The 12,686-nt window shown below is 36.2% G+C and overlaps 1 protein-coding gene across 1 annotated transcript in view; it reads right to left on the reverse strand.

The window, feature by feature from the left end:
• Window positions 1–12,686, reverse strand: part of LOC140338851 (cadherin-23-like) — a 327,390-nt gene that overhangs the window by 186,097 nt on the left and 128,607 nt on the right. Inside the window, exon 4 of the mRNA XM_072423172.1 lies at window positions 3,858–4,000. Within this exon, the coding sequence (XP_072279273.1) occupies window positions 3,858–4,000 (143 nt within the window). The remainder of the gene's footprint in view (window positions 1–3,857; window positions 4,001–12,686) is intronic.

Here is a 12,686-nt window from a genome sequence, read left to right on the forward strand (position 1 = left end):
AGATGGCTTTTTTCACCTGCATGGAGAGCTCATTTGACCGCATGCTATCTGCTCACAGCAAAATCTTCCACATACAAGCACCCCCCTTCTAATCAACTCCAGACCTTTTATCTGCCTAATTGATAGTAACATAAAGAAGGAAAGCCCACACCAGCCCATAAAATAGCCTTTGAGTCCATTGTCTAATTACTTATGAGCGCCTTAAATGAAGTGATTGTGTAAAAAAAAGCTTTAGTTCCTCACATTTTTGTGCAATCCTTTTGTTCAACCCACTGAATTAAAGCTTTAAGTCTGCAGATCAACTGCATCTGAGTTGTTTCATTTAAAATTAATTGTGGTAATGTACAGAACCAAAACTGCAAAAAAAGTCTCTGTCCAAATATTTATGGACCTAACTGTATATTCCTTTAGTAATTGGACCCAATTTGTTCTTGCAGTGTGTTGCAAGGTACTGTCCATTCATTTGTATAACGTTCCAGTGTGGATCATTAGGGGAAATGAACATTTTGACCATGTAGTAAGGCCATCTTAAATACTGAGAAATGCATACAACTGAATACAAATGGGGCCAAATACCTAAAGAAGTCCTTTGGGCTAACCTACTAAAGCAATATGATAGGTGAAAATTTACATTACTTATCCAATCATCTGAAAAGAAAATAGCTGCTGAGTTTTTTCATTTGCACGTGAAAAAATAACTGGAGTGAAATTCACTAAAATATTGTGTGAACATGCTAAGCTTCAATAGAAAATCAACTTCAATTGGTTCATTGTATCCAGTTAGTAGGACAGATTGCACATATGGATCAATGTTGGTGTGGGGTGTATGGACCACATGACGTGACAACATGATCACCACTGAAAGGGTGATACCACTGCAGGTGTGTGCTGGGAGTACCTCACAGCTTGATGGTGTCTCCACTTTATACTCTCTGGCCTTTCCTCTGCCTCTCATGGAGCCTGGCTCAGTATATGCAGTGTGCATGCATGGGGTACTGATGTGCTCCAATAATAATACTGCACCCAGTACATTACATGCCCCTGACACTTAAAAATTCTTAATGGTACATACAAGCGATCCTGACATAGACTCAGATTGTATTTAGCAGTACCCCTTTTAGCCCCTTTCATTGCAATTTTGTTAAACCAGTGCTGGAAACTTTTGCTGTGTGCAAATTTAATTATTGTGAGTTATATATAGCAGTGGTTTCCAACCTTTTGGATCTCACAGACTAATAAATATATGGACTCCGGACCGCGGAAACTTCCCCCAGAGAGACGTCATGATGCCAGAACCTGCCCACTCCAGAGACACAAACCACCCACCACCCTGAGCCTGCGAGCCATACGGGGGACATGGTCTGCGGCTCTGGCCAGTGCGCCCCCCCAGTTGGGTCCTTCCCCTGACCCATCTGGGGGGCACACCAGCCAGAGCCGCAGATCATTAAAATTTTCTTGCGAACCACCGGTTGGCGACCGCTAATTTAGAAGGTCCGCTAAGCGCTAATTTAGAAGTAAAATCCTCAAACTGATGTTACAGTATTCACTGAATTCTGGATTGCCTAATTACCCACAGGCCTACCAAAGCCCAAGGAACCCTAAATACTGAGTCTTCCCGATGGAATTTCTGCTACCATTGTGTCTGGTGCTTCTGGCTACATTTTTCCTAATGCAAAATAAATGTTGAACTCTGCTAAATTTACTTTACAGGTTTGGAGAAATCTGGCTACTGCAGCACCTGAATTGTATAAAAAGCTAGTGTGTAAAGCTACGTACACACGGCAGATTTTTATCGCCTGATAATCGGCATCGGCCAAATATCGGGCGAAAATCTGCCGTGTGTACAGTCGGTGTCGTCCATCGTCCGAACGACTGTCCTGCCAGATCCACGGACGATGGACGACAACCGATCCTAATGAAAGGGAAGGGGGAGAGCGCGCAGCAGGGTGCCGCTCCGTCGCTCTCCCCCTCCCCTCTCCATACAGCATGAACGGTGCTGTATGTACAGCACCGTTGATGCATCGTGCACTCCCTTGTCGTTGGAAAGGATCATGAAAGATCCTTTCCAACAACAAAAATTGCAAGTGTGTACGCAGCTTAAGTCACCCTCACAGCACCTACACATACTTAAGATATAAATACACCACTCTATTTATTCTTGTGAAGATAAAACAGCTATCATGTGAGCAAGACCAATATTGGCTATACATAAAAAAACATTTAATGGAGTCTTTATTCATGTGCAATTATCATAGTTTAAACAAAGGTTCTTCACCCTCTTCTAAAATATAAATGCTCATCACTGTCATCAACTAATTTCCTGCCCTGAAGGAAGTTGCTGGGTGATTTAGAGAAGCCACATCTCAGGTGCTGCTATCATACAACGGCAGCAACCTGCAGAGAGAATACTAGAAATCCATCTCAGGCCCCTAGGCACTGCCTGCAGTTATCTTCAGCATTACCAGACTGTCTGCTAGGCTTTTATGTAGAAAAACACCACAGACCACTTTATTCCACACCGTTTTTCTAAACAGCACTTTTGCACATGCATTCCCCTAAGGTTTTCCTGTAATAAAATAATCTTTTATTTCAAAACCTGTAAAAGGATAAATACATTAATGTAAAAATGAACTCTAAAAGAGGTGGTCTACATTGAACAGATATTTTATATATATATATATATATATATATATATATATATATATATATAAATATATCCTTATGAGAGCTGTCCTCCCAGATTCAACCATTCCGACTGTGGTTTTCTTCACTTTTTTATTATCCAGGGTGAACCTAGAAAAGTGACTCTTTTTTGTTTGAGAAAGTGATTTGAGAATTTGAATTTTTAATTGTAAGTTAAAAAGTGGGTATGGCATCCTTCCAATGTTGTGAACTGTGTAACTTTAGTAGCTCTCCTGAAAGTGACAGCTCCCACCTTCTTTACCATTTCATGCTCCTGTCTGCTTTCCTTGATACTATGTAGGCAGACAGAGGGGGGCTGAGCAGCCTCTAAAACATTAGGGTTTCAGGTAAGCTCAGTTTTTAATATTCTGTGCACCCTTAAAGTAAATAAACAAAAATGGCTATTGGAGTAGTCATTAACACATACAAAATGTTAACAAAGTAGAAGCTGGTCATAATCAATGCAGAGCAAAGGAGGTGTCACTGCTAGCATTATTCAGTGTTCTGCTGTGTACAGGCTTGAGCTATTCTCCTCTCTGCCTTATACTTAGAGTCTGTTCAGTGTGCTTCAAACATAAATTAAGAAGAACAAGGGAATACTAAACAGCATCACTTGAGTGACAGCTTTGAATATGCCCGGGGCTGCTGATGTCATATCCAAGATGGCAGCACCCAACACAAGTCTTAAGCCTGCTCAATATCATAATATAATCAATAATTAGAGGGAAATTAAATGCACAAACAAAAAACAAAGTGATATGACATAAAATCTTATGGGATGATTGTTGCTAATATAAACAGAATGGGGAAATGGTCTATTTAAAGCAAACCTGTCACTCAAAGACAAAAGCACACTTACAGCACAAATTAAATTCAGGCATCCCCAGATGGACATACATGTGCTTAATTAGAATGAACAGTTCAGTAAATACATTATTAGAATCAATCAGCATATTGACATACATGCCTTCTTGTTTTCCAAAGGAAATTGAATACTTCCTGGCCTGCAGGATTGGAATCATGTTCTATCAGGAGACCAAGTTACCAGTGACCAGAAGAGTTAGCAAAATATGGCAGCTTGGTACAAAGAATTAAATTGAATTATTTTTTAAGGGAGTGCAGATATAAGGTATGTCTAAGCTACACATATAAGATGTAATGTAAAATAACAGTACCTCCCGATCAAGTGGTTGTCTCAGCCAAACCACACCACTCTCACTTTGTACAGCGAAGAACCTTCGGGCTTCATCACCTACAATGCCAAACACCAGGGCATTTCCATCAGGGTCACGGGCAAGCAGCTGTGTTATTGATGAGCCTGTAAGAAAATATGGACTATTAATGGCCTTATCACATTTAGAAGTTAAAAGTGAATTTATACTTGTGTTTGTTTTAATATACAATTACATGTACATTTAAATTATTTCAGGTACTAGAGTATGCAACTACTAAATCTTTTAATCTGATATAGTTGCATTATAGGTGCCGTTTACATGGATGGATGTGCAATATGACAGAAGTTTGAACAAGAACAACACAAGAGTAGGAGCTAAACACAATTAGAAATCATCTAGGAGGTAAACATCATATATATATATATATATATATATATATATATATATAAATAAAATTTACGGATCAAAACAATACATTAGTATGCATTACAATTAACCTGTTTCAATGCATACAGTGATGTAGATAGTGCTCTTTTTCCTCCTTTTTTATATAGTAACATTCGCTCATCTCCTAATACTTTATACATTCATGTAAAAAAAATAATGGAAATAATTGATCTTTTCAGCATATTCAAAAGGTAAATATTAAACCTTGAATAACTACATTTTTAAATATTAAATTTTGAATACCTGTCCACCACTGTCATATATCAATTATATTTGTATTTAAAGATGGCAAGCTGCCTATAACCAAAAGCAAATTTCCACTACCAGGGGGGTTAATTTGGGGAGTAGCAAAAGTCTTCCTAAACTTTGACATGAACAAGGCCCCTATATCTGATAAGAATGTTGCTTGAAGTTGCAACTTCAACAACACAATTTATAGAGATATTCTTCAAGAATGGTGAGGAATGCAGAAGGAGAACAAAAGCCCCAAAGCACCTAATTGAACATGATCACTGTAAGCATGCACAGAGAAAATATTTTAAACTGTTTTTTAAGTTGGACTCCCAGAAATATCTTTATAGAAACATAATCTTTCTGCTACTTGATAAAAAATCTCAAGCGGTGGTCATGAATAAACATGAAGTTCTAAGTTAATTAGGCTTCTAGCTAATCTAGCTAGTTTTTTAGGTAAGTAAAAATTACTTACCTAATAAAAAAGTAGGCCAACCCCAAGATAAGCGGTAATGGATATTAGCCTCATTCCATTGGGTCCCAGTGCCTCATGTTCATTATTTCCAACAATTACTTTGCTGGAGAATAATATTTAGCAGTGAAAAGAAAAACATTTGTCACAGCCCCAAACTATACTGAATAGAAGGCTTTGTTTCTGTAAATATTTAGGTTCTAGAATATAGCTAGCATTGTGTGTTTAATTTGTAGAAGTGAGAGATCAACTAACACTTTAGTCTTTTTTCCTAAATAAAGTACAATTGGTGCCTCTGATGGAATATTCCAAACTGATTACACTTGTGATTTAATTGTGGCTTGAGTACCTTAAAGAGAAGTGCTGGAATGGTAGTGCTAGATGCAGTTTTGCTTCACAGTACTTTGAGGTTGCAACCAAGGCTGTGGAGTCGGAGTTGGAGTGGGAGACAATTTTGGGTACCTGGAGTCTGAGTCGATAAAAATGTGCCGACCCAGACTCCTGATAAATTTATGTTATAATAAAAAAAATACAGCAAATTCAAATGTCCTATTTTACAAACAATAGTCATAGTTAAGTACTTCTCTAATGTAAGAATAAAGCCAAGTACATAGTTGTATTTCTACTAGAGTGAAGTTCAGCTGAGCTATTATACAACCTGACATTCACATTATTGTAATCTGGAGTATGTACATTACAAAAAGTGCAAAATGATGTTAAAGTTCAGCCCTGGATGGAAGCATATATGGAGAGTGCAGACAGGACACCTGAACACATCAGGCCACAGCACTCCTATACACCTATATCATTACACTTGTTTACACTCAAATGAACTTGTTAAACACATTATATCTGAAATAAAATGAAAAAGCTCTACATTTTACTCAGAAATATAAACACAATATGCACTATACACAAACATTCATACATCACAGCACCATACACACAAACATACAGATAGCCCTGCAGTTTTATCCAGAAACATGCACACAGCCTTCCATCATAGTACACACAAGCAGCCATGCAGTTTTAAAATAAACATGAACATAAAAGTTGAATCCAAAAAGCTGTTCCTCCAAGTTCTTCTAAGCTCTTTTAGCAGACAGACGAAGTTGAGCAGACACTGCTGCCTTTATCTTTGTTTGCTGATCTTCTGCTGAAGACAGGGCAGTGGGAGGCTCCAGGGCCAGGAAGGTATAGTATATATGTTTGTGTTGTGATGCAAAAATTAGCAGTTTCAATGGGTCTAACAAAAATGCACCTACAAGAGCATCAAATTTGAAAAGACACTTGCAGCATTTTCATCCTAAAGTGTTTAAAGTTAAGAAAGATATCAATGAAAATATTCCATCTACTTCTAGGTTAAAAAATGTTCAGAAATCTACTAGAGACCAAACACAACTAAGAAGATTCTTTGGACCTGATTTATGAAAGCTCTCCAAGGCTGGAAAGAATGCACTTTCAGAAGTGAAGCTGGGTGATCCAGAAAACATGGAATGGACTTTTAAAAATAATTTGCTATTTGCTAGTAAACGTTTTGAATCCTGGACCAGACCCATTCCAGGTTTGCTGGATCGACCAGCTTGACTGATGAAAGTGTATTCTATCCAGCCTTGGAGAGATTTCATAAATCAGGGCCATAATATCTGACAAATTTACCATAACAATGACACCAAAAAAATTCAAATACCACAATATTGAAATGGTAGTAAAGAATAGTGTACCACTATCCTTCTTTTCACAGCCAGCTTTTTAGGCCTAAATGGAGAAATGGCTTTAAAAACTTGGTGTTTCTCTGGAAAGAGAAAGTATAAGGAAATGTCACAGAGTCACACGTCACAAAGTCAATTATTTTGCTATTAATGTTAGATCTGTTGATGAAAATATTAAAACAATACCGCAAACCTTAGGACACCCAGGCACATTACACCAGTGACTATATTCAGGCGTTAGTGGAGGATGTTCTAGAAGATTTTGAAATTAAAAAAAGAACACATTCTATGTATTGTGACAGATAATGCTTCCAATGTGTTGAGCAGAATTTATAAAATTATTAAAGTAGATAAAGAAAGTGACAGACAGATATTAAAGGAAGACAGTGCTCCAAGTATTGGAAAAAGTGAAAGCGAAGAGAATAGTGACATTTTGGATAACATTGTTGAAGAAACATCTAAGCGTACTACTATTCAACATATGCGTTGTGCTGTTCATAATCTGTAATCTTGCAATAAGAGATGGACTGAAAGATCGCCATGCAGCTACTGTTGGATTAGCACAATTTATTTAATATCAATTATGTCTCACCAACAATAATGCTTTACCAGTATATACTGGTATATGTATACCATATATGAGGTCATCCTAAAGGAATGCAGCATATCCTGTAAGGTTTAGGGATGATTATGGGTCAGTACTGGTCAAACACCAGCCATTGTTCCTTCCTGAGTAGTTAAAAACACAGTGCCATACCAAATGAGGGAGTCTTGACCAGAGCTTGCTGGATGCAACATGTTTCTTTGATCATCTGCCAAGTTATTGATTTCCAGCAGAATCTTTGGGTGAATTCAGTTTTCTTCCGCAGCTAAGTATCTTTTGTTACCGCTTATTAATTGTTATTACAGTATTGCATTGTTTTGTCTACCTGTCTTTATTATTAAATAGTATAATCTTTGTGTTATCTCTCTTTGTACACTTCAAATTGAACCCATCAATATTTGCATAAACTGTCACAGATTATATCCGTGACATAACAGCTACTCTAATTGGCAAATTGAGGCAAGTAACTGTTGCAGCCAGGGCACCTAAAACAGATGCCATTTTGAAATGACGTGCGGGAAAAGGAGCCATTTTGGAACAAACAACACGCTGGGGAAGCACTTATTTGCTTGAACTAAAAGACTTTGTTGAAGAACTGGACAATGAAAATGTTTTATTAACTGAAAGCCAGTGGACACAGGTAAAAGCACTGGAAAATACACTTTCTAACCCCTTTACTGTCACCAAGAGTTTGCAATCTGAAGATTTAACACCTGGTAAATTCTTCTTTGAATGGAAGAGCTTGATATATTGCCTGAACAAAAGTGGAGGGTTAATAGCTGATGGCATTGTATCTTCAATGAGAAAAAGAGAGAATCTCCTACTGGATAATCAAATCTTGTTAGCTGCTATTTATGTTGATCCAATGAGCCAAATTTTGTTGAGCGATGACCAGACTGATACTGCAAAAAAGGCCCTCTATGATGTAGCAGTTCGCATGAAGGGATTACTACCTGAAACACCACCACTGGTTGAAGCTATAAGCACTGGTAACTCAAGATCATCCTCTTCAAATGAATGAATGAATGATTCCTACTTGGACAAATGGAACTTTCAACAGTAAATCAACGTTGCATATGTGTGAAAGGTAAACAACCAGAAAATGTCCAAATAAAATGATTCCAGCAGGAGTTTTTTTAATTAAAAGAACTAGAAAAGAATGATCTCTAATCGAAACTGACTGTAGAAGAAGCCATCCTTGTTTATCCCAAGATTATTAGTTATATGGCTAGAGTCGTAACAGCAATGCCACCCACCCAAGTCAGTGTGGAAAAACTATTTTCACCTCTAAAAATAATCAAGGCAGATTTACGAGCTTCTATGAAAGAGGATCTGGCAGAAGCAATTCTGTTTCTTAAAACAACAAGTTAGTTGAGTTAGTTTTGCATTGCATTTAACAGCTATTCTACTCTACATCTATATTCCAAGTTTAATATAAAAACAGTTTTAGGTTTTCCAGCTTTTGTTTTTGTTCATGTATTTAAGCTTCAATTTTGTTTTAAAACTACCAAAGAATTTAGTTCATTTTTTTAAACTGGTAATGTTCCTGATTTGTATGCATGCTATGCTACTACTTTATAGCCACTTGATAAAAACAATAAATAAAACCTTATTGTTTTCATTTTGTGCCTGTTTTTAAACTGGCCAATACAGTAGAGCATCAGCTTCCTAGCCAGTAGTTCTGTGGTTAAATGGTGTGTATGTTGCCTTCCTTCAATCAACGTAGAAAATACATTAGCATATTACAGGGTTTCTCATTTTATCTTCACACTTTTGCATTCAAACTTCACAAAAAAAATTTCACCCTTGTCAAAAAATTCTTTTGCATTAAAACGTCACACTTTTTCAACCAAACCACAACAAAAATGTAGACACCCTAATTATTTATAAATCAATAAATGTATTATAAAATTAAATATAACAATATTTTTACCATAAAAGTCTGACTCGGGGTAGAAAAAAGATGCTGTACGTTGCCAGTGGGGCGGGGCGGGAAATTCAAATTCCATTTGTATTGCATTTAATACAAAATAGCTGTAATAAATGCAATACATTAGATTGATATGTGTAACAGCAGTACATTGTATTTCATGAACATTTATTTTACAGTATAATAAAAAAGTATGAGTATATTATTTTATTTTTTTTTAAATAAAAAAACATTTTTTTAAATGTATTTATTTTATTATTCTTACATGATTTTGTGTTTCAAACTTAATTATATTCATACTATTATATTATACTACAAAAAAAACTTTCATTAAAAACAATGTACCGCTTTTAGACATAAAAAAACGGAAAGAAATGAACCACTAGGGAGGTTAAGTACCTCCGTTTATAGGGTAAGTATTGTGTATTAATCTCTTAATCCCTCTATGCTTATGGTAGTAGCTATCCCTTTTACTTAAGAAGGATTAAATAAATAAACTAATAAAGTGATTTATCAATCATTAATGCTTTCTCCTCTTAGGTATTTAGGCAAAAAGCTAAACATTTTTGTAAAATAATTTGAGCAATCCTGCTCACTTTTTGTTAAAAATACACTATTGATGCTTTCTAATAAAGCACCCAAATTGATTAACCTATTTCTTCTTACTACTTCTTTCAATTTAGAGAACATGTTCTCGACAGGATTAGGAAATGGATAGTATGGTGGTAAAAATAGGAATTGGTGTCCCTTACTTTCAACCGAGATCTTTACCTGGCTAGTTTTATGAAAGGGGACATTATCCATATATAGGATGGCATGCTGAAAACTGTTTTCACTGAAAACATTCAAAACCTCATCAAAAAAATTGAGGAATGCTTCTTGATTAAATGCTCATGCCTGTGACTTAAAGTGGAGGGTTCCATTTTTATTCCTCACACAACAAATTGAATAATTTCTTGAACGCACTCCAGCCACAACATGCACCGCCCCTTGCCCATTAGGAGATCTTCCCCTTTAAGGTTCCCATTGAGATGTTAAAACCTACTTCATCAAGAAAGTAGATGTTTTTTCCATCTTCTTTAGAATTGAGACCAAGGATTTTGTTAGCATAGCTAAGCCTTTCTTAAAGAGAGTGGGAATCATTTCGCCTTGCAGGAATTAAAGAAGTTCTTTTTAAAGTCCATTGGAATTTATCAATGCATCTATCTATTTTTGAAATAGATACATTATTTCCAAATTTGGCAAATAATTGATGCTTCATTTCCCTGAGGCTTATTTCACAATCTTTGGACATTAACTTGCGTAACTCCTCTTTATGGGCTTCATCCAACTTCAAATTTCTCAGACCTCCGCTTGGTAATTTTTCCACTCTACCGGGAGATTAATAAGTCTTAATAATTTTGGGTATGGTTGTACGATTACAACCCAAAACCATTGCTATCTGGGAGGCATCACTTCCATTCAGATAACTGTCTACCAGTTACAACTTTGAAGATAAAAAGATCAATAATATTGTTATCTTACAACTTAGTATAAATCCCAGATATTTAATTTTAAAATTATTTAAAGTAAAAAACATAATAATTGACAAATCATCAATATATTTTCATACCTCTGTATTAATGTTTGTTGAGAAAAACTTTTAAGGTAAAAATATTGTGTCATATTTAACTTTATATTAAGTTTGTTGATTTATGAACATTTAGGGGGTCTAATTTTTTTGTGAAGTTTGAATGCAAAAATGTGAGGATAAAATGAGAAACCCTGTAAATACAGCGGAGTCAGAGTGTCAGAGTCGGGGGTACCAGAAACTGAGGAGTCGAAGGATTTATCTATTGACTGCACAGCCCTGGTTGCAACCCCCAGGTTCTACTCACTGTTAACAGTGTCACAATGAGAGACGAGTAGCATGTAACCTGGTACAAAAGGTTTTGAGAATTGTAATACTCATAGTAGGGTCCTAGCCAAGCTGGTAACTGGAAATTGTAGCAATGTACACATCAGATGACAGAAAAAATTTACTAAATCCATAATAAGACAAAATCTAGGGATGGCAAAATTAATAAAGTAAACCAGAATACACCAAGTACTCTATAGTCAGTGTTGGGTTAACAGAAAGAGACAGATAATAGCATGTTTCTTGCATATGATTATATGCAGTTGCCCAGTTTAGCTGACTGGGAACATGGCCCTCTTTCCCCGTTTCAGCGACATTTATAGAAGGTAACTCCACAGAAAATGAGGATCTTGAGAATACAGCTGGTGAATGGCATTTAGCCATCTGACAATTCTTCTTTATTTCTGAGTGCAAATCTTTGACCATTTTTCTAATTCCAAGGTCCATTTGCAGAATGTCATAGCTGCATCTGCTGGGCATAGATATAATGTTTGTTCACAGCTGCAATGAGCAGAAAAATTAGGATGCTTCTATTTTCTGGGCCTATTTATTATCTTATAAGCTCCTGCTCATCTATTAGTGCTTCAAAGAAGCTTAAAAGAAAAAATCTAATATATTTTTGAAATCTCATTCATCATTCCTAATTACCAACAGCTTCTAATAAAAACACTAAATAAACAAGTATGCATTCATGCAAAGGTGTGTAAATACAGTTCTCATATGAGCTTTTTGCCATATTGTGCTTATTGCCAAAATACAAACTGGGCTCGGAAGTCAGACGTCTCACTCATAAAATTAACAGGTCATGTACGTAGATTTACTTATTATTATTATTATTTGAATAGGCTTTCTATACAACATTTTGCACAATCACCAAATGTTTCGAGAAATATCAATGTGGACAATTTCTATTACAATATCTTTAATGAGGTCAGTACATTGCTTTATTTTCTATTCCAGAAGTGATTGTCAATGAGATATATCACAATGAAAACATAGTAAAGGCATTAAGTCACTGTACAGGTACACTAATACTGCAAGTGATACGGACTCTTTCACATCACAATATGTGTAATTCTGCAACAGGTCACAGTCATTACATTTGTTTTCATTTCACATACAGCCCTGCTTAGCTATCCCTCATTGAACAGAACATGATATTAGGCTGAGTCTTATAGTTGCTCTGTGGAACATCCATTTTTTCCCCTTAAGGATTCAGACAGGTCAGTTAAGCATACTGATTCCTCTGGATAATCTCCATTTATCTTGTCTTTGCTTTCATTCTCTCTTTCCATCAATGCCACAGTATGCTCTGTTCCTGTCTTGTGAACGGAAATTGACCTCCAAGATTTTTTTCCCTTCTCCTCACCATTCCTTTAACAATGCAAAGTTGTGCATCAGCGTGGCTGTGATCTAATAACCTGACGGGTTTTGGCAGGACAAATGCAATTAGCCTTCGAGTAAAAGCCTTGTCAGGAACCTGCGTGTCTCACACACCTGACTTTTCTTCAGCTAGAATAAATCTGCTCAGGAGTA

This window comes from Pyxicephalus adspersus, chromosome 10, assembly GCF_032062135.1.
Source record: "Pyxicephalus adspersus chromosome 10, UCB_Pads_2.0, whole genome shotgun sequence".
Taxonomy (NCBI): Eukaryota; Metazoa; Chordata; class Amphibia; order Anura; family Pyxicephalidae; genus Pyxicephalus; species Pyxicephalus adspersus.